This window comes from Diabrotica undecimpunctata, chromosome 6, assembly GCF_040954645.1.
Source record: "Diabrotica undecimpunctata isolate CICGRU chromosome 6, icDiaUnde3, whole genome shotgun sequence".
Lineage (NCBI taxonomy): Eukaryota > Metazoa > Arthropoda > Insecta > Coleoptera > Chrysomelidae > Diabrotica > Diabrotica undecimpunctata.
Genome location: NC_092808.1, coordinates 97697664 through 97720816, shown reverse-complemented (window position 1 = coordinate 97720816; position 23153 = coordinate 97697664). Strand labels below are relative to the sequence as shown.

The 23153-nt window shown below is 31.2% G+C and overlaps 1 protein-coding gene across 1 annotated transcript in view; it reads left to right on the top strand.

Moving 5' to 3' along the window:
* LOC140442733 (putative glucosylceramidase 4) overlaps positions 1–22856 on the top strand; it is a 78367-nt gene extending 55511 nt beyond the window's left edge. Inside the window, exons 5-9 of the mRNA XM_072533714.1 lie at positions 2221–2331; positions 7863–8007; positions 12118–12191; positions 20319–20593; positions 22700–22856. Of these exons, the coding sequence (XP_072389815.1) occupies positions 2221–2331; positions 7863–8007; positions 12118–12191; positions 20319–20593; positions 22700–22799 (705 nt within the window). The 3' untranslated portion in view covers positions 22800–22856. The remainder of the gene's footprint in view (positions 1–2220; positions 2332–7862; positions 8008–12117; positions 12192–20318; positions 20594–22699) is intronic.
* The last annotated feature ends 297 nt before the right edge of the window (positions 22857–23153 follow it).

Genomic DNA, 23153 nt, shown 5'->3' with positions numbered 1-23153 from the left:
TAGATAAAATACCTATTTGTCTGTCTATTGTTAACATAGGTATTGGTTTTACCCAGTATAAAGTTGTCTTTGTTAACATATTTGTAATCTAATCAATAATATTCATGGAATTGTTTATTAGTTTTGAAGTGCATTTAAGAACAATTTGTGTTTGGGAACTGGGAACTGGGAAATTTGAAAACGTTGAAATGAAGAAAGAAGTATATTTGTTTTGACCAATGAAAAGGAATGAAAGTTATTGATGGAAGGGGGTGTTAAGCCAAGAGAGTTTTTGGGACGAAAGAAAACGACAGTGAGTGTAGAGACAGTGTGAAGAGTTAATTTCCGATACCTGAAAGAAGCAGTTTGTGTTTAAAAAAAAAGTAAAAAAGTGTCGGTCTTCGTTAACCATAAGCCTTGTAGGCATCCGTATAAGTAACACGTACAAAGTAATAATTTTTAAAAAGTTAAAATTAAATTTAGTGATAAGTGATAGCAGTTGTAAGGACTCACATAATAGTATGCAACATCGTAAATAAAAATTGTTCCAAGGTATTCAGATATACCTCTATATTTCTTTCTTACAATATTAATCGTTGCGAGGACTTCTGTTTCATCGACGCATAAAAACTCCAGTGTATTTTGACAGGAACTTTTACATAAACAATTTCGTAATATTTTTAAATTATTTCTTGCAACCATAATTCATGTATCTATACTGGGTAACTTTCGGCAAGGTTTCCTACCGAAACGTTGATTTCTATGTAGAATAAATCTAGTTCTACATGTAATATAATTTATTGAACCTAAACTCAAAAAGTACTAATTTTATATTATATATATATATATATATATATATATATATATATATATATATATATATATATATGATGTATATATATGTATATGATATGTATATGATATATATATATATATATATATATATATATATATATATATATATATATATATATATATATATATATGTATATGATGTTCACGGAAAAGCAGTAGTCTAGTTACTTTAGTACGAGAAGATAAACCAGCAGCATTAAGTCGCCTTTTAACTAGGCATTGACATAAATTTACATTTTTCACCTCTTGCAAATGATTTCGACGGGAAACTGCCATGACCGTTCGGTTTCTTAAACATCAGAAATGACAAAAATGTCATATCTAGCTGTTTTAATTATTCCTTGACGTAAACCCGGTCATCGAGTATGCACACGGGTCTCTTGGTACAATCGCCATACTCGTTGCACAATTGAGAGACGTACACCAATGTTTCTCGCAGTTTCGCGCTGATCGTGGACATCTTCTAACGCCGCCACAATTATTGCCGACACAACAGAACTTATGCTCATTGTAATATAGTGACTGTTATAACACTAAATAAACAATTTACAATTGATGATAAAACCACTTGAATAAAAAACTATGCTGATAATGGTTTTTAGGAAATAGGGTAAGAGGCCCTTTTTATCTCAAACGCTTATCGAAACAGCAACACCAACAATTTTTTTTTCAAACAATCAATTGAGAAACTATGTTACAACCGAAAATAGTTCAAACAGAATAATAACTTATAAAATAAATTCAAATTACGGGGCGACCCTAATTTTATGCTCCGCAGTGTACATAAAATAAATAACGGAGATCCAAATGTACATTAAGACATTTTTTGACAGATTTAGCAAACGAATTGGTTCATCCACATTTTCCGTTCACATTCACTAAGAGGAGGTTATTTCTTAGTAATTTTCTGAGAACGCTTAAACTCAGACTTATAAAAGTAACTCAACGTGGCAAACAGGAATATCCAGAAATGTCATTACCTGCTGGAAGATGCATTCACTAGCTTAGGTACCTTATTATGCCCCCTTTTTCTAAGTACGATGCAAAAGTCTTTTATATACAAATTAAAAAGTACCATAAAAAATTATGTCCACCATACTTTATTATGTCCACCATTATTTAAAAAAAAATGTTTTTGATTAATCAGTAGTTAAAGTGCAACTATGATCCAGAATTAAAGAACCTAACAATTAATATAACAACTTCGCAATTAATAAAATGGACAACAAATTGCATACAATATCCGTAATAGGGTATCCATTTTTGTAGATATAATCAGTTTGTAAAGAAATTTACGATAGGTACATTTAATGCGATCCTTATATTTTATCAGCTCAGTTTATCTTATTTATTTGTGATGCAGAAGTTATTGGAATTTAATTTTAGGGTCTTTGGATAAGAGAAAATTTGGGACCTACAATAAGAAAATCTGCCTTTAAGAATATTAAAATTTTGACTTTGGATGATCAAAGGCCACTTTTAGAAATTTTACCTAAGGTAGGACTTGTTACAAATTTTGGTATTTACACAAGTTACATGTAATAGAGAATATTCAACGTATATTTATAAACTTAGACGTTCTGAGTATAGTTTTTTCTTTTTTACTTTATGCAAAGGGCTTATTTCATCTTTTATACATCTGATATCTTCATAAGATATCTTTCCACTTCTTTTAGGGACATTCATAGGACTGGCAGAATTTTTCAAAAAAAAATAACAATTTATTGTATCAAAAAGATGATACCAACTGTTGAAGTACAAAGAAGATGAAAGAATATAACATCAAACAATAGGTGCCGTAGACTTGTTTAGGAATACCAAATTTATGGTTATATTAAATAGAGTAGCTTATACTAGTAGACAAGCAAATTAGTCAATGGTATACGTGGAAACTTATCTACGTTTATGCGGCGACATCAGAAGATGAGTAAAGAAAAAAATCTATAAATAAATTAATAAAAATTCTATGTGTATTTAGGACGCCCATGGGAAGAAAAAAGAAGAAAATATAAATGTAAATGGAATAAGACCGAACGAATTAGGAGAAAGAATCAACAAAGAAATGTTAGCAATTTATACCAAAGAAAACAGTGTAGCCAAAACATCTGTCACACTGTCTGTCACATCCAATATAGGAATTAAATCATTAAATTTAGATGAACCGATATTGTAAAAAAACGAATTGTTGGTCACGAATGCATGCATAAAACACAGAAAGAATGGGCACATTTAATGGAAGCCTACAGAGGTTGATAATGAAGATAACTTATTTTTAACAGAATAATTTTGTTGTTCAGGCCAGAAATGTATTTATATCTTACATAAATTTAATTACTACTGCTTTATATATTTGCTTAAATTTATATTTAGTACCAAAGATGCCAGATCAAGTTGTCAAAACCTTTATATAAATTTGGTATTGGTGTATAGGAGTCAATTCTCATAGTCTTAGGTAGTTTCTATTATAATAAAATTATAGGCTACCGGTTTCGAGGCTTACAATATACGCTCCATCATTCCACCACAGTACAAAGATCTTAGGTTTATTAAAATCCAAAATCTCAAAACAACATAAAACAAACAATGAAAACACAATACAAACAAACGTTAAAGTCAAAACTAAAGTAAACCAAAATATTGCTAGCAACTACAACCTTGATTGAGTAAGAAAGCCAATATATATATATATATATATATATATATATATATATATATATATATATATATATATATATATATATATATATTGTTATGATGTATTATTTGTGAATGATGTTTTAATGAGCAATGAGTGTTTTTTAATAATATATATATATATATATATATATATATATATATATATATATATATATATATATATATATATATATATATATAGGGTTTTTATCGCGGTTCTCAAAGAATTAGTTTGTAAGCACTTTTTGGAATTATCTTTATTGTATCTATTATGAAACACACATATATATCTAACATAACCAATGTAAAATTTAAAATAAACTATCTTTAAATTGAAATTCTTATGAAACTAATTAAATTATATAGACAATGTAAATTTTAAACAAACTATCTTTAAAATTGAAATTCTTATGACACTAATTAAATTATATTAACAAAATTTTGTACCTTTCTGTCACTGAATGCCTAAATGAACTGTTCTCCACTATATAGATTTTAATCACCACTCAATGTCTTCGTTCTCAGCCTCGGTTATCCTTGTTTTTGTGAAATTCCTTTTTCCAATTATCAGCTTCCACCAATTTAAAATATTTTTCTTCTTAATCGCATTTATATTTATTCTTCTTTTTAATATACCAATATCCAATCACCAAATATATTATATAATTTTATTTTCAATTAATACTTTCTTCCATTATCCAATCACTATTTATACATAACATAATTTTTAATCTTCAATAATATTCTTCTAATATACTTTCCAATACTATCAAATTTTAATACTAAATCACTGATTATTGCATACTTTATACTTTCTTTCTAATTCTGACTGACTGATCTTGAACTTACTGAACAAATGACTTCACTAACTGTAACTAACTGTCTGACCGACCTTATACTGACTTCATAGTAACTGTTCTGATTGCTTACTGACTGACTGGCTGGCTGGCTCCTTTGAATCCAAATTACCGAGTATTTATACCTTTTCAATGTTCCAGAACCCTCTGGCAAGAAATCATATTCGAATTGTTCTATTTTCTAAATATATGAATTTTCTCGAATAGTCTATCTCGCAAACAGGGTTAACTCTCGTGTTCTAGAGAATTCTTTTCTTTTCTATCGAGAATTTGATTGACATTTAGGCTTTTCAGATCAGAATATAAACTTATATGTAATTTAAACAACCTAAATTAATAAACTACACTACTTCAAATCCGTAACTATATGTAAACTAAACATTTCAAACCAATAAATAACCCCACTTCTACATTCGCAACTATTATTTATCTGTCACTTATTCAGAGTAGGTATTTTTGGTTGCCTATGCACATGGCTCACTTAAATATATTTACAATATTATAATTATAAAAAAAAAACTTTTTACACTTATTATATGCTAATTTCTTAAAAATGCCCTCACATAAATATATTTTATAGTATATAACTTATTAAAATAACCAAATACTTTTTATATCTAATATTATCTAGTATATAACTAATAAATTAATTTTTTAAACACTATTTTTCTTTCTCCTATATTCATATCATTTCAATATATATATATATATATATATATATATATATATATATATATATATATATATATATATATTTATAGAAAACATGTTAGGATGTTTCGAAAGAAAAATACTAAGGCGCATCTATGGAGCGGTAAATGAAAATGGTGTCTGGTGGAGAAGACGATACAACTTCGAACTCTATAGGATATACCAGGAACCAGATATCGTAAAACACATAAAGATATGACGTCTGAGGTGGTTAGGCCATGTAATGCGGATGGAGCAAACCGACCCAGCTAGAAAAACGCTCCTTGATAGACCTATTGGTCAAAGAAGAAGAGGAAGACCCAGAACAAGATTCCTAGATAACATCGATGAAGACATGAGAAATATGGAAATACGTGCTTGGCGGAGGAAGGCGATGGATAGGAACGACTGGAGAAAAATTCTTGGGGAGGCTAGGACCCACACAGGGTTGTAAAGCCAAAATAATGATGATATATATAAATATATATATATATATATATATATACATATACAGTGCTTTTCAGATAAAACTTTAAATAACTTCTAGTTTTTAGGAAAAACGAAAAATACGTCAATTAATATTTGAAGGGAGAGACATTATATCATATTTAAGGTTGGGGGTAAATGCACCCTTTCACCCCCTATATCATCCCTTCATTATTTTTAAATTACTTTCACATTTTTTATTTTATAATTGGATTCTTCTTTTTGTACTAATTTTAGAAATGTATAACAAATGATGCTTAACGTAATTAGTTTATGAGGAAAATAAATACAAAAGCAGAAGACTCGATTGAAAAAAAAATAATTTTTACTAATATTTTATTACAAACATTTAAAATGAACAGTTACAACTACCAAAAATTCTTACAATAACTGTTTAAAATGACCACCATTCACTTCCATACAATAGTACAATCTATTTTGAAATTCTTCTCTGACGTTGCTTAACACGTCTGCATTTAATTTTCGACATTCAACCTCTATTCTTTGTCGTAAATCATCTAGACATTCTGGTTGAGTAGCATAAATTTTTGTTTTTAAATACCCCCATAATAAGAAGTCTAGGAGTGTTAAATCCGGTGACCTAGGTGGCCAATCCATCATCTGTTCTCTTCTACCTATCCAACGACCGGGAAACGTTTCGTTTAAAAATTGTCGCACAGATGAAGCAAAGTGTGGAGGAGCTCCATCATTAGAGAATACAACCAAACCTTCGGAAAGGTCATCGTTTTCTACTATTGGTCTAATACGATCAAGTACTTGTTTAAGTAATTCAAGATATGATACACCATTTAAGTTTCCAGTGATAAAGAAGGGTCCGATAATGTGATCACATAGGATAACACACCATACGTTTAACCTTTGAGGATGCTGTGTGTGAAATTCACGTACAATATGTGGATCACTCTCAGACCAGTATTGGCGATTATGTCTGTTCACCAAACCATTTAATGACAATGAGCATTCACCCGAGAAACAAATATTGTTTAATAATTGTGGATTATTAATGACGCATTGTGTCATTAATTCGCAAAATTCAAGACGGCGATTAAAATCTTCTTCATTTAACTCTGGTACTAATTTAATTTTATATGGATGAAACTTAAATTTATGGAGGACTCGGAAGGCTGTGGAAGATGAAACACCGATTGCTCTGCCTATTGTTGACAGTGACTGTGATTGCTTCGCCTCTAAGTTAACTTGTCCTAAAATAGCTACTTGAATTGCTTCGTTATTTACAAGTCCCTGTCGGTTATATTTTTTATTGCAAACTGACCCTGTTGTTCTAAATTTCTCCATCAGTTCAATCACATACTTATGAGTTGCATGTCTATTGTGATGTGTTTCATTACAAATTCAAGCAGCAGCTCTTGCACAATTATTATTTTTGTAGTATAAACCTACAATTTCGATTCTTTCTTACAAAGTGTAAACTATACGCTGTTACAAGTTATAATAAATTGTCATTGGCTATTAACCGATTATAATAAATGTCCAAATATTATCGAAAACGTTTGATAAAACTTTAATAAAAAGTTTTTAGTTTCTTGGTTTTTGAAGGTACTACAAATAGTTGGGTTAAATATTTAAAAAGTTTAAATTATGCTACAACCTATTTTGTTACAGTCAATTAAGTTGAGAGAGATATCATTTTGTTAAAAGAAAAATTGTCTATCTTATAAACTAATCACTTCAAGACGAATGTATTATACATGTTGAAATCAGTACAAAAAGAGAATTCAAATATAAAATAAAAAAGGGGGGAGTAATTAAAAAAAAAATAAAGGGATGATACTGGGGATGAGAGGGTGCATTTCCCAACAACCTTAAATATGATATAATGTCTCATACTTCAAATATTAATTGGCAATAAGTGTTTTTGCGATTTTCCTAAAAGTTAGAAGTTTAAAAGTTATTGAATATATATAATATTAACTTTCTTACCCAATTAAAGTTGTAGTTGCTGGCATAATTTTAATTTATTATGGTTTTGACTTTAACTTTTGTTTGTATTGTATGTTCATTGTTTGTTTTATGTTGTTTTTAGCTTTTGGTTTTGATTATAACTAAAAATTTTGTACTGTGGCCTGATGATGCTGCATATAGTGTAAGCCTAGAAACCAATAAGCTACAATTTTACTACAAAAATTGAAAACTACCTAAGATTGTGAGAAGTGACTTTCTCCTATACACCACTATAATGTAAAATTGCAACTATAATAATTACTAAATGTCTGGTAATAATACTAATAATATGTTATCGATACTATTTTCAAAAAGACTGGACTATTTTATTTTTAGGTTCTAGCAAACCCTAAAACTCTAGATTATATAGACGGAATTGCACTTCAGTTTTACTTTGATTTTGCAAATAATACTTATTTATTGGAGAAAACTCACAAACAATATCCAAACAAATTTATGCTCTCAGTTGAGGCTGCTGTTGGTAAGTAATTTAAAAGTTTCATCTAATCAAATTAGAATGGATAGATATCGTAAGTCGATTAAAGCCAATATCTGGTGAAAACGTCGCTGCTATTTGTGAGAGTGTGTAGGGTAATCTGGTTAGAAAATTTCGTGTCGCTCAAGAGAACTTGGTCTTTCACAGGCTACAAACTGGTGAATTTTGTGTCGTAACTTGAGCCTGTACCCGTACAAATTCGTTCAAAAAGGTCCCAGGATTCAAAGCTAAATCACCATAGAAAAAGACATGTTTTTGCTGAACAAATTTCTGCGAAGAGGACCATTTTTAGATCAACAGGTACGTCAACAAACAGAATTATTAAATTCAGGACGATATCAATTCAGCTAAGATCCAATAGCCTATAAAAAAAGTCACCGTTTACTGTGGATTTATGGCTGGAGGCGTCATTGGTCCACATTTCTTTAAGAAGGACGTTTGCTAAACCATCACCGTAAACGGGAAGCGGATCTGAATATTAACTCCACGTCATGTTGTAAAATAACCATACTTTAAAATCGTTCGTGAAACATGACTTATAGCACTGGCTATTGGTTGGCTATAATCACTAGGTATAGTAATCCAACTTTACACCATATATCTCGACATGGCTACATATCAGCACCACTCCAAAGCTCCATCTAGCCGCTTATTAAGAGGTTTAAGAAAATCTAACTGATTTGGATTAATTCATAAAGAACCATAGTTGGGCAAATTAGTTGTTAAAGGAATTATAAAAAATATTATGTAAGCTAATACGCACATTATACGCTAATACCACATAAGGAAACTAAAAAACAGAAAATTACTAGGAGAACACAAAATACCAAACAGACTCCTTAAGTAGGGAGGGCCAGATCTGGCCAAACAACTATTAAAACTGATTCAAAAAAATAATAGAACATAAAAAAACTCCTCAAAATTGAAGATCAAGCATCTAAATACCCCTCTTTAAAATGGGAGATTAATCGAAATCGGAAAAGTATAAAGAAATTAATTTTTTAAACACAACCCTAAAATTAACAATTAAAGTGATAACAAATAAACTGAATGACATTATAACACAAACAGAAAATCACCAAAATTTTATGTCGGAAAGATCATGCACCGACGATATATTTATAATAAGGCAAGTGCAAGAGAAATCACTAGGACACAACAAATCGGCATATCTATGTTTCTTGGACATTACGAAGACATCCGATTGGGTCAAATTAAATGTCGTTATCTACTTATTGCAAGCAAGAGAGGTACCTCTAGGAATAATCAAAACGATAAAAAAGATTTACCAAAACAACACAATAAAAGCAAAAGTAGAAGAAAAACTAACTGACCCTATTGAAGCTGGCAATGAACTAAGGCAGGAAGATTCATTGAGTCCTCTATTGTTTACCCTTATTATGGATAAAATAAAAAAAAGTAAGAGCTAAACATGGATACCAAATGGGAGAAAACTACTTAAAATAATGTGCTATGTAGACGACGCAATACTACCCTCTCAAATTAAAGATGATTTACAACGTATTCTGCACCAATAACCACCAGAAAATTATTATTTTACATGTATTACTAAAAATGCATGGTTATAACAGTAAATTTAAGAAGATGTAAATTGAAGCTACAAGGTCAGATAGTAGAACAAGTGATGGAGTTTAAATATGTAGGCACTATAGTATCGAGCAATGGAAAGCTCTAAACAGAAGTGGAAGATCAAGCAAACAGAGCAAACAGATCCGCAGATTGCCCGAGTTAAACAATATGGAGAAATAATATATCGGGAAAGAAATGAAAGGCAGAATTTACAAAATAGTCATCAGACCACTAATAAAATACACGGCACAAATACGACCTGATACAGAAAAGACAAAAAGATGTTAGAAATAGCAGAAATGAAAATGATTAGAAAAATTTGTGGTAAAACATATGGGACAGAGCTAAGAGTACAGATATACGACGAAGTTACAAGGTGGAGAACATCAAGGACTGGGTAAGAAATAAATTAGTAGAATGGAACGATAATATAAGCCGAATAACAATAAATATAGTAGTATAAACAGCAAGAGACGATTCTACAATATTAAGAAGATCAGTAGAAAGATCATGAAAGGATGGAACGACAACTGACTGGAGATGAAAAACAGACAGAGTCATGTTTACATATACAGAAGAAGAATAAGTCTGCTTTCTCGGTAACAAAAACAGCCTTATTAGCTAGTGCAACAAAAAGATCAGACAGTTTATTACTAGATGAGACTTAAACTGCAAAATTACTGTATGTGGCAGCAGAGACACAAATAAATGAAATTAGCATTTATTGGAATATTTATCTTATATTAACGTAGATATTACTAACAAAGGTAACAAGCCCACAGTTATTAAAGTAACTAGGAGAAAGAAATCATCCTAACTAATTGCTGTTCTCTAAATATTATTCAAACCTGGCATGTCTCTAATGAGATATTTATGTCTTTATGTCAGATCATAGAAATCATCGCTTTGAGGTTGAGGCAGAACATAAACTGACTTAGTTTTGGCTCATAGTTTTGCCTTGGTGGAACAAATAAATGGGAAAATAAAAGGCAAGTACACATTTAGACTTTATTATAGTTGAGAATTTGGGTAATTGGGAGTCAAGACGTATACGACCTTTCATAATTAAATATATTAACTCTTTGTGTAGTACTAGGAATATATTTACCACCTAGAAGATAATTAGGACATTATAAAAGCAGCAAAATTTTGTCCTCAAGGAGGAATGAAATGATCGTTACCAGGGTTGATAGTAGTTAATGTATTGTTACTAACACATTAAATTGGTAATATATTGTTATTATATTGTTACTAACTAAGGTACTGACCACCATCTTAAATCTCGAAAGTTACAGGTCTTCGGACATATTATGCGAAATGAATCCAGTTATGCTCTCCTTCAAGCCATCTTGCAAGGAAAAATATTTGGAAAACGAGGTCCAGGAAGAAGAAGAACAACTTGGTTAAAGAACCTCAGAATCTGGTTCAATACAACGTTTGTGCAGCTTTTCCGCGCTGTTGCAGATAAGATTGCCATGATGATCGCCAACATTCGTAACGAATAGGCACATCAAGAAGACCCATAAGACCCATAATTAGTTTTAATACGGTGGTTTGGTAAAATAAAAAACGCAGCAAAATGCAACACACACCTTAGGTACCACAGGTGCAATTTTATCGTCTTGCTTAGAGATATTATTGCTACAAAACAAACTTTCAAAATCAAACAAAACGCTATCATAAACGGGTATTATAACTGTCCTTAACCTTAATTACTATTTCCGATCCACTGACCGAACATGGACGGTACAACCCTATCCTAACACATAACATAACACTATTTGCCTGGAAGAAATGCCTAGCGACTATGACCGGAGTAAGCCGAGACTGGTTCACAAACTATAGCCAACAGACCTGACACTGGACTCGGGTAAAATAGGCCGTTAACCTGTTCAACTTAAACTAAGCTATCACGAATTATATGAACATCGTACAAACGGAAGGACTACCGTATGAAGACTAAATTTTAGTCGTAAGGAGCATTTTTAAGAGCTCTTAAACCAAGAAGAACAAAACCAAGAGAAATAAATAATTAGTTCACCACACAGCACAACAACTAGTTAAGGAAACAACATTGAAAGAAACTATATACGTCATAAAACATCTGAAAAATAACAAAGCATCTGACATAGATGGAATAACAGAGAATTGGAAAATAGGTACCATATTTCCTATATACAAGGGGGGGGGGGACAAACGACTCTGCGGAGAATTAAAAAGGCATAACCTTTTAGAATGTTAAAAAACTTAGCACAAATTAATTCTCTTTGGCGAAAACGTTCGGCGAAACAATTGATACTCATTAGAGTCTTTCTTGCAGATTTCCCCAATATTTAAGAGTTTACTATTTAACTTATCTGCAAAGATTAATAAATTTCTTATATATATATATATATATATATATATATATATATATATATATATATATATATATATATATATATATATATATATATATATATATATATATTTAATTTACTTTTCTCTATTTAAAATTAATTTTAGGTACTAAATATACCGGAGCTGCAAAAATGGGGGACTGGACCAACGCCGAACTTTATGCTACAGATATTATTCAAGTAAGGATTATCTAAAACTAGTGATTTTTACTCAATTTTTTCTGACTTCCTCCTATTTAAAGCTATGACGTAAACACAGTATTTTATACTACAATCAAACAAACCAAGACACGTTAAATGTTACAAGGAGTACTCTCAAATAATGATTTTTAATGTATATTCTTCTCATGACGCCGTCTCCTTTCAAAGGTTGGCGATCCAAATGAAAATTGTAGTTCTGGAAACTGCTGCGCGAAAGATTTCTGCGGATGAGCGGTCGAACCATCTCCTCAGGTCTTTCAGCCACGAGTTCTGGCGTCTTCCTACTGATCTTTTGCCCTGTACTGTTTCTTCCAGTATAACTTGAAGTAATTCATATCTTTCGTCTCTCAACACATGACCCAAGTATTGCATTTTTCTCTCTTTGGTTATTCTTAGTAATTCTTTTTGTTTACAATTTCGACGAAGTACCTCAACATTAGTAACTCATTGTACCCATGGAATTCTCAACATTCGTCCGTATATATACATCTCAAAAGCATCTATTCTTTTTTCTATTTCAGAGTCCATTGGTTAACTTTCACATCTATACAGTAAGACAGAAAAAACATAACATCTGATCATTCGGATTCTAAGCTGTAGACTAAGGTTTCATCTTGTAAAAAATGTTTTCATGCTCATGAATGTTTTCCTTGCTTGTTCGATTCTTGATAGCATTCCCATTTGCCCTATTGATATTTGCTCCCAAATATTTTATGAAATTTAGCTGTTCTATTATTTGACCCTTGGAATACACCTGTACGTTTATTGGTGTCTTTGAAAATACTAAGGTTTTAGTTTTGAAAACGTTTAGATGTAAACCAAACATTTCGCTGTGGTGAACTACAGCATTTATTATATTTTGTAGTTCTTGTGCGTTGCTTGCTATTAAGACGGTATCATCAGCATATCTAATGTTGTCTATGCTGATTCCGTTAATCTTAATCCCGCCTTGGACCTCGTCTCATGTTTCTCTGAATATAGACTCCGAATACAAATTAAACAGTAGCGGTGATAAGACGCAACCCTGTCTCACTCCTCGTCGGATTTGTATGTCTTCGGATGTTGTGTGCTCTATTTTAATTGTTGCCGTTATAGTTGCCAGTATAGTTCTGAGATAATTCGCAAGTCTTGTTCGTCAACTCCAGTTGTTCTCAGAATTTCGATCATCAAACATGTATATATATCTACATTCATGTCTCTGCATCTTTGCGTGTAAACATTTAAAGCAAAAAGAGCCTCTCGTGTTCCCAATCCGTTTGGAAATCCGAATTGAGTGTCACTCATCTGGACCTCGTACTTCTTGTAAATTCGTGTATGGATAATTCTGAGAAAAGTTTTAAGGACATGAGACATCAAGCTTAATATTCGATAATCATCGCATTGTGAGGAATTTGATTTTTTTGATAATGCTACGAATGATGATTTTAGCCAGTCTGTTGGTATATTACCTGTGTCATATATCTTATTGAATAGTGCTGTTATTAAATCTAGGCTTTTACTTTCGTTATCTGCAATAAGTTTTAGTATTGATATTATCATGGACCGGTGGCTTTTCAATCTTTCTGAGATTTTACTGCTTGAATCACTTCTTCTTTGGTTATTTTGGGGTTTTTTCATTTATTCGGTTATCTGTAGATGGTGGAAAACAAGGTCTATCGTCGTCAAAAAGAGTTTGTATCTATTCTTTTCATCTGTCTAGTTTATCTTCTGTACCCATAATTATTTCGTTATTATAATTTTTTAATATTGTTTCTTGTCTTTTTTTGTGTCTACATGTCATTTCTTTAACTTTTTTATGAATATTTAAAGGTGTCGTATTTTTCCTGAAGTTGTTAGATTTCTAGGCATTTTGTTGACATCCAATTTTCTTTCGCCTCCCTGCACTTTTTTCTAATGATTTTGTTGATTTGCTTGTATTCTATTGGGCTTGTTTTATGTTTTCGTCTTACGTTCATGAGGTCCATGATCTCTTGCGTTATCCATTCTTATTTTATGTTGTGTTTTATAAACCCGATGTCTTCTTCTTGTATGTTTGTTATTTTTGTTTTTGAGAACTCCATGTTAGTTCAATGTCTGTTTATACCAAGTTTTCGATCGTTTTTATTTCTTTCTCAAGCTTGATACTTATTCCTTTTTTTTTGTTCAGGGTTCGTCAGTTGTGAGATGTCTATTTTTCTTGTCACTGTTTTTTTATTGACTTTGAGAAATCTTTTTAATCTAAAATCCATTATAACTGGATTGTGATCGCTATGTATATCAGCTCCAGGGTATGATTTCGTAGATTGTATGTACTTCTTAAAGGTGTTATTGAGTAAAATGAAGTCAATTTGATTTCTAACAATTCTTTCTTTTCTGTCTGCAGGTGATTTCCATGTGTATAGTCTTCTATGATGTTGTTTGAAGAATGTATTGGCTATGAATGGATTGTTTTCGATGCAGAATTGTACAAGTCTATTTCCTCTATTATTTCTGGTACCTAGACCGTATGCTCCTATGTGGTCCCCTTCAGCAGCGCGACCAATTTTAGCGTTAAAGTCACCCATGATCATCGTTATCTTACTTCTTTTTTTCAGTCTTATTATTTCATCTATGTTGTTATAAAATTTTTGGATTTCTTTGTCTGACTTGTCACTTGATGGTGCATAGACCTGAATAATATTTAGTTTTCTGTGAGTTGTTTGTAATTTCAAGATTGCTACTCTATCATTTAGAGGGATGAAGTCTATGACTGAATGAGCAATTTTGTTCGACATTAATATAGCAGTTCCATATTGATGTTCTGGGTCAGTTCCACTTGAATAGTATATGTATCCATGTTTTGTTTTTTGCACTCCTGATCCAGGCCATCTTAGTTCACTCATCCCCAAGATGTCTATTTTTAGTCGTACCATCTCGGATTCAGTGTTTGCCAGTTTCCCGGACATAAATAAGCTGGGTACGTTCCAGGTACTATTGCAAGGTAGCAATGCGTACTATTCGGTCGTCTATTTGTATTCTCTGTGCACTTTCTTGGGTAGGTGACGGGGGGATTCTTCGCACACTCTCCCCATTTAAGGGGTGCCCCGGACTGAGGGCCATTTTCTTTGTGGAAAACATAATGGGGTGGTTTTCCCGTTACCTTCCCCATTGCAGTAGCACAACAATTTAAACTGCTCCAGTCATGCTTGTGGTAATCCAGTTTCCAGCCGGTCCAGGCTGGAATGTATACAATGTACATATATTGTATAAATTCCAAATCATGATTTACAAAGTTTATACATTGTAAATCATGATTCGGGAGAGTTCCTCGTAACCAAGACACTTACGAGTTCCTCGTAAGTGTCTTGGTTTGTTTATTTCTAGTGCATCTTGATTGTGATTTTAGTATGGTGTATTTAATTTAGCTTTCATGACAAATAAGTAATTTTTGGAGAATCGCTAAACTTGTGTAAACTTGTTTTATGAAATCGATCTATTTACAAAAACCAGTATAAGTCTAGTTTGGTAATTCATTTGTTGGTAAAGCTTGAGTTTTCTTTATATTTTGCCATTTCGCGACATGGTCGATAAACCCGGCCCTTAAGACAGATATGAGGTCAGTCTATCTTCTATATGTCTATGCAATAAACACAATGTATCCATAGACATATAATACAAGATAGACTTACTGCTGCAATACATGATGTTCCCACAGTAAAACTGACGCAAAGCAGTCCATGCATCTTTATCTAATGAGCCGGAATTATGACCACGTGACCTACTTATTGGTCATTTAGAGATGCAGTCATAAAATACCATATTTATTGTTTTACCCACAGTTACTTAATTTTTAGATTGATATAAGGTTGAATGCTCGAATAAATGAACTTTGATCAAATAAAAGGCAGATATCGAGCACAGTTTATTAATTAAATCTTGCCCAAGTACTTTCGCTTCCTAGAGCATCGTCAGGGACACTTCTTCAATTTTGGCCTATCCAACAAACATGTAATGTTATAAATATAAAATTGTACATTACTTACACTACACTACACAAGGACAAACAGTTTAAATTTTTTTAAAAAATAGGCGAAGGTACATTATGATTGGCATCAAAAGAGAGAGAGTAATATAAATATAATTTTATGTTTATAACATTCCATGTTTGTTGGGTAGCCTAAATTTGACGAAATGCCCGTGAAGATGCTCTAGGAAGCTAAAGTACTTGGGCAAGATTTAATTAATAAACTGTGCTCGATATCTGCCTTTAATTTGATCAAACTTAATTTTTAATCAAATTTTACTATGAATTAAAAGTTTGGCAAACTGAAACACAGATTTAAACATGAATTATTTTTAAAACTCTGTTTAATTTATTAATACTAATACAACAAAGCTTGTGCTTTACATTTAAAACATTACACAGCACTTTTGTCAATTTCCAGAATTTAAGAAGTTGTTTTGAATATTACTAAAACATCGTCCTGTATAACATTTTTTTAGTAATTAATCGTTATTTTCGTTTCATTGAAGTCTCAGAATACATTTAAAAAAAAAAGCTCAGTTAAAATTAGCTTTTTGAGTTATCGAAACGTAAGATTAACATTTAAAATAACCCGTATTCAATCTGTGGTTCATTTTGTCAAACTTTTAATTCATAGTAAAATTTTATTTTTTTTTTATTAAAAATTTACTAATCGCGTGGAAAAAAAAATTAATATGTCATTATGTTTGCCTATTTGTCTAATTTATAAAATTCTTATCAGAGTTTTTAAAAACCGTATACAAGGTGAAATTTTTTCTATGAACAAATTTTTTTAAACCGGACCTGATTTTTTTTAAATTTGAACAAATTAAATTGGAAAAAATCTGTTCCGGTTGGTTTGTTAAATGTTAAACTAAAAGTTTTAAAAAAAAAAATAATTTGGCAAGAAAAGTTACATTTTTTACATCTATGGTTCACTTTGCTCAACTTTTAATAATTCATAGTTTAATTTAAATTTTTAATTAAAAATTAAGTAAACGTGCGAGGAAAAAGAGTAATATGCCGTTTTAATTGCCTATTTATCCAATTTATGAAATTTTTATTGGAGTTTTCAAGAACCGTATACAGGGTGAAATTGCTTCTATGAACAAAACAAACAAATTTTTTTAAACCGGTCCTATTTTTTTTTAGTTTGAGTCAGCTCAGGATTGTTTGTTATATGTTATATGTTAAATGAAATATTTGTTAAAAAAAATTAGTTTTTGTAGGAAAAGTTTTTATGTATTTAGCATTTTTTGCTAAACTTTTAATTCATAGTGAAATTTATTTTTTTTTAATTAAAAATTAAGTAACCGTGTAAAAAAATATGTCATTTTAATTGCCTATTTGTCTAATTTGTAAAAGTCTTCTTAGAGTTTTGAAAAACCGTATACAGCGTGAATTTTTTTTATAAACAAAACGGAATAATTTTTTAAAGCCGGACCTGATTTTTTCTAGTTTGAATAAATCACTTGATTAGATGATAGTGTAACGTTTAACCAAAATATGAGACACATCAAAGTTACCGATCAAAAGATATGAAGAATAGACATTTCAGTCAAAACAACTCACCCTGTATATTATTAGAAAATGGAAGAAGTAACTTTTTAATGGTTATTTGTTATTCCCCATAGGGGCCTTCATACGAGGTACGAGTATGTACAGTTCCTCATGACTGACCCTGTATATTAATATCATTAGAATTTATTATTTGGTTTGATAAAGCACATCGTGCTAAGTTATTGCCTTTTGTTATTATCTGAAATTCGCTTGAAAGGGTAATATCTTAATTTTCTTTAATCTGTAATAAATTGTAAGGTACGGAAAATACCACAGTAAACAATATTTAGATATATACATTAGAGGAGTTTAAAAAAAATAAAGATCGAAAATAAAATGTACAATATTTTTGTTTGTGAGCATATAAACACACGTTAGTGTCCATATGTTTATTTATCGATTAACCTATTAAATTCTAATATAATAAAGGCATCTACAATTTTTGTAAATATGCTTATTTTTATATCCTTTCGAAAAGGTAGAAATATAAAACTGAATAATAATTGAATTGTTTATTTGAAAAACAACACATGTCCATTTTTTGCCAATTTGACTTAACCCTCCGTTAGGCACGTGGTCTACAATCGTAGACCACCTGTTTTCAAACACTTGTATATCTCTGTCATTTTCTCTTACATGCGCATGCATCTTAGTAGCTGTTGCTAACGGGCGTATTATTCTAATTTATGGTTTTATTTGTGTTCGGCACTTCAGTTGAGTATTTTGTCAAGCATAGAACAGTACCGGTCTACGATTGCAGACCACGTGTCCACTGACGTTACAATATCTGGCTACATTGCAGATATTTGATTATATTGTTTTCACAATTCAAGGTAACTTTTATTTATTAGATGTAAGTATTTGTGCCAAAGCCCTTCGTAGTATTTTCGGTGTTACTGAAATGCAGATCCGTCGAATTGGAAATAGATTACCACTGAGTGGATCTTCTCTAAAAGTTTCCCGTGTCAAGCACACAAAGAGGCCTAAGAAGACACACCCTGCTAATGTAGAAAATATAATAGCTCACATTTCTTTATACAAAGGCCGTCGAAGTCATTATACACGGATAAAAGTGGATAAAAAGAAAATTTATCTACCATCAGAGTAAATGTAAAAAATATGTACAGAGCCTTTGAAGAACTTCACCCACAGTAGAAGGTTTCTTAGTTTTCTATTTCTTACAAATGTGACACTTGTACATTATGTGAATTAATTGAAACTCAACTCAAACTACCGAATATCGATGAATCAACAAAAAAAAGGAACTGCTTTAATTGAGAAACCTTCATCACGCTAAAACAAAGGCATTTTATGATATAAAACCAAAAATTAAACATAATTGTCAGCATAGTAACAATGTATCTGCAATATCTACCCTTTGACTTTATGCAAAATCTTTCACTACCCAGTTTGACTACAAATAAAGTTTTCGACAGCAGACAAATTTGGTACTATGTATTTGGTGTACACGACATCGGAGGCAATGATATCCATATGTATACCTATCACGTGGTCAAAATGAAGTAACCATGATATTTGATTATGTAAACGATCATATACTCGGTAATCTGGATGTAAGATGGTTTTTTTTCTGATGGTTGCCCGGGTCAGAACAAAAACTACATCTTTACCTGCTTTTATTGATGCCGAAATTAGCGTCAGAGATATAACACACGTATAAACAATACGAGGACATTCATACCTACCTTGCGATAGTGACTTTAGTTTCATTTCTCGTGCAAAAAAGAAGTAGTTGATGTTACAGAATAATGGGATGATCTTATTCGGCAGTCAAGGTCTAAAAGTTCTCCATTTAAAGTGGTTATTGCTGGGGATAGAACTTTTATTTTGAGGATTTATTTTTAAAGAATCCAAAACAAAAAAATTGCATTGGAACCAGCAATAATGTACCGAACATCTGAGAAGTATCTTGGACAAGTTTTAATACGTCGAAGTTATTACTGCCCATAGGCGTTCCACACCATTACTGAAAAAACAATACTAAAACAAATATTTCTGATACCAAATAAAGCGAAAAATAAAATAGGTCAACCAAAGTTTAGCGATCTAATGGATTTAATTCAAGAAATCTAAAGAATCATCTTAATAAATTTTTTTATCTTAATCTAGAAAGACAATCCGTGGAAACCAAGGGCCGCACTCCAGTCGTAGAACTATTTAGCGATGACAATAGCAGTGGTGGCGAAAGACATCATAGAATTTTTTATTATTTCTACGAAAATATTATATGTTCATTTTCCAATTCCAAGTTTCTACCGATTTTTTTTTTAAATATCAATAAAAATATGAAATGAACCGGTGCAATTATTTTGATATCCACATTGCTTCCAATAAATATCTTAGTAATAGTCAGATTTGAAATAAAATTAAGCTGGCCAGTTTTTCTTGATTTGGCAAAATTTTAATTTTTGCACAAGTGTTGTTTTTCAAGTAAACGCTTCAATAATTGTAAACATAAAATTATCTTGCGTAACATAGTTTAGTGTGGTACAAAATCTAAATTGATTGTGGTATACGTATATTAAGTATAATAATGTTTTAAGGACTTCAACCACTGGGTAACTGGATGGATAGACTGGAACATGGTACTTGACACTAAAGGAGGTCCAACTTTATCCGATCCATTAATCTCACCGGTTACGTCAAATATAACTGAGTTTTACAAGGAACCGCAATACTATGCTTTAGCTCACTTCTCTAAATTTATTACAAGAGGTTCATTTAGAATATATTCTTCTCAGTGCGACGCTGACAATTTGGTTCAACAAAGTGCTTTCCAAAGACCTGATGGTGGTATCGTAGTGGTAATTTTAAATAGGTTAGTAATTTGTCTTCGCTTTAAATTTCTAAATATATTTGTTAATATTATCTTAAGAGAAAACTTACATAGATAATGGCAGACTCTAGAAAGCATATTAAAGTAAACAGCATATTTATTAACAATATTAGGTAGGCCTACGAAACTTAAATGGTCGAACTCTAGAAAATGAAGGTTTCAATTTAAAAATAAACATCACGAAGTCAAAGACATGAACATAAAAATAAATAATTACCCAAACCCAAAAATATACGTAAATAGAAAACGAATCAAGCAATTACGTGGGCTGTCTGCTAAATAACAACTGACTTGTGATGCGTGTTTCACTGTTCATCCTAAACGTATATCATGGACAAACAAAGTCAGAAATGAAGAAGTATTGCGTAGAGCTTGCTTCAATAACAGAGAACTTTTAAAATATAAAAAAGGGAGGCTGTATGCTAAAGGAAGATATTACGAAGAGAACAGTATACTTAAAACAATAATTATGAAATACTCAGAAATGTTGCTAAAAAGTGAACAAATTGTTGAAATTATTCCAATAATGAGAAATCAGCATCAAAGGCAGAATAAAATAAATATATAAACGGTAATACGAAAAGCTAGTGGAAAACCATCGTAGTGTGATAAGCTTTACATAGATAACGAGTGTTAAGAATCACAGAAAGAATAATTTAAACTCGCTTTATGAAGTGGGAGAAGTTTATATCCGTCTTATTCTTGTGTCATTCTCTAAAGAAGGTTGGCGATCGGTTATTTTAACTGTTCTTTATATTTTATGATGTAGAATGTACGAATTTGCTATAGAAATGTCCAATACACCTCCCTTACTCTAATTGTAATAAGAAATAGTTTCTGGTTTGTTAGTATAGGGATCACTATAACGTCTATTATGTATTGAAGATATAAATATTAAAGTCTTTCACACTTTTCCCACATGAGACATTATGGTACATTCTTCCTAAATTCATAAATTGTTGACCCTTTAGGTCTGTTTCTGTTGAACAGAAAGATGGAGGTATTTCAGCTTTATTTTTTTCAATGTGACCATATGATTTAAATTTTTATTTTGAAAAATATCCACCAATTTATTAGAATAATACCAATTATTAGCTGTGATAATTCGGTTGCTACCAAAAAGTGGTTCAGCTAAGCGCAACAAAGCTTGTGTAAGCTTTATAAGTTTTTTGTACTCGTCACTGATACCAAATCTATCTGAGTCTCTTTCGCTATGAATATAAGCAATATACAAACAACCATTACGTGCATATGTAAGACACTGTATTTTGGCTCCGTATTTAGCCGGTTTGTTAGGCATGTAAATTTCAAATCGGCATTTACTTCGAAAACTTACAAGCATTTCATCAATTGTGGCAGATTGATCATGTCCATATACACTTCCATACATAATTTTCTATTAAAGTATTGAATATAAATTAAATAAGCTGCAGTTAGATCATCTTTTTTGCGTTCCTCCCTGTCTTCAGGATTGTCAAATCGGATAGCAAGTAAAATAACAGCAAATCTTTTTTTTCTCATGACTGCTTTGATAATTTCTCTTCCAGTTCAATCTGTTGCAAATAAACGGTTTACATTTTCTTGACTTGAAATGCTCTTAACTCTTTCGAATGCTTTCTTGCCATATTTTTTTAGGAACTGAGAGAAACTTGTCTTAAATGCGCCTACTGGCCAAGCTCCAACAGCTAACGGATTAGATAGGACGATGGCAATAAGAAAAAATTAAAATTATTGAATAGTCTGTCAGACGATGCCGTACCAGTTAGGGTTAAATACCTATTACTTCAGCGTCTTACTAAGAACTAAATAAATCATGTACCGACGCGGTATGTGCATCGTAAGTAGTCTAGCGGCATAAGACCGCTTACAGAACCGATCGCACCGCCATGAGGGTTAATTTAACTTTAAGCGATACTCGTAACATTTTTATAAATTATAAATAATAATTACTGTAGATATTTCGCTACACTACAATGTTAGTGTAAGATGACTTAATTTTAAATTTTATACCTTCGACAATTTTACGTCAATATTATTTACTAAATCCTGTTGTCCTACTTGGATTTACTAATTTCCAAATACTTTTAGGAACGATTTTCCAGTGAAAAGGACTCTGATTAACTGTGGCAAGTCAGATATCAAATTAAGTTTAAGTGCCAGGTCAATAACGACGGTAATATATTGGTGAGACCCATTGTAAAAATATTGTATCATTTTAACAAAATTTTGGTCTGAAATAAATATAAAACTTTTTTATCTCTTTTATTTTGGGTTAATATTAATATTTGTAATTTGTAATATTACTTATTTACGATTTACATACTCGGGCGATACTGTGATATTAACTGAATCAAAACAGCAACTAATAGCTTTAATATACATAGTTTACTTTTTTATTGGAGATTTACCCACAGTGTTAGTAAAACTATATTTACTTTGACGTTTCGATTTCCACTTTGGAAATAATTTTCAAAATACAAATTAAACTAATTTTGTTTTGTTACTTGATAATTTGATCAAATCTAATAATTTAATTTTATTT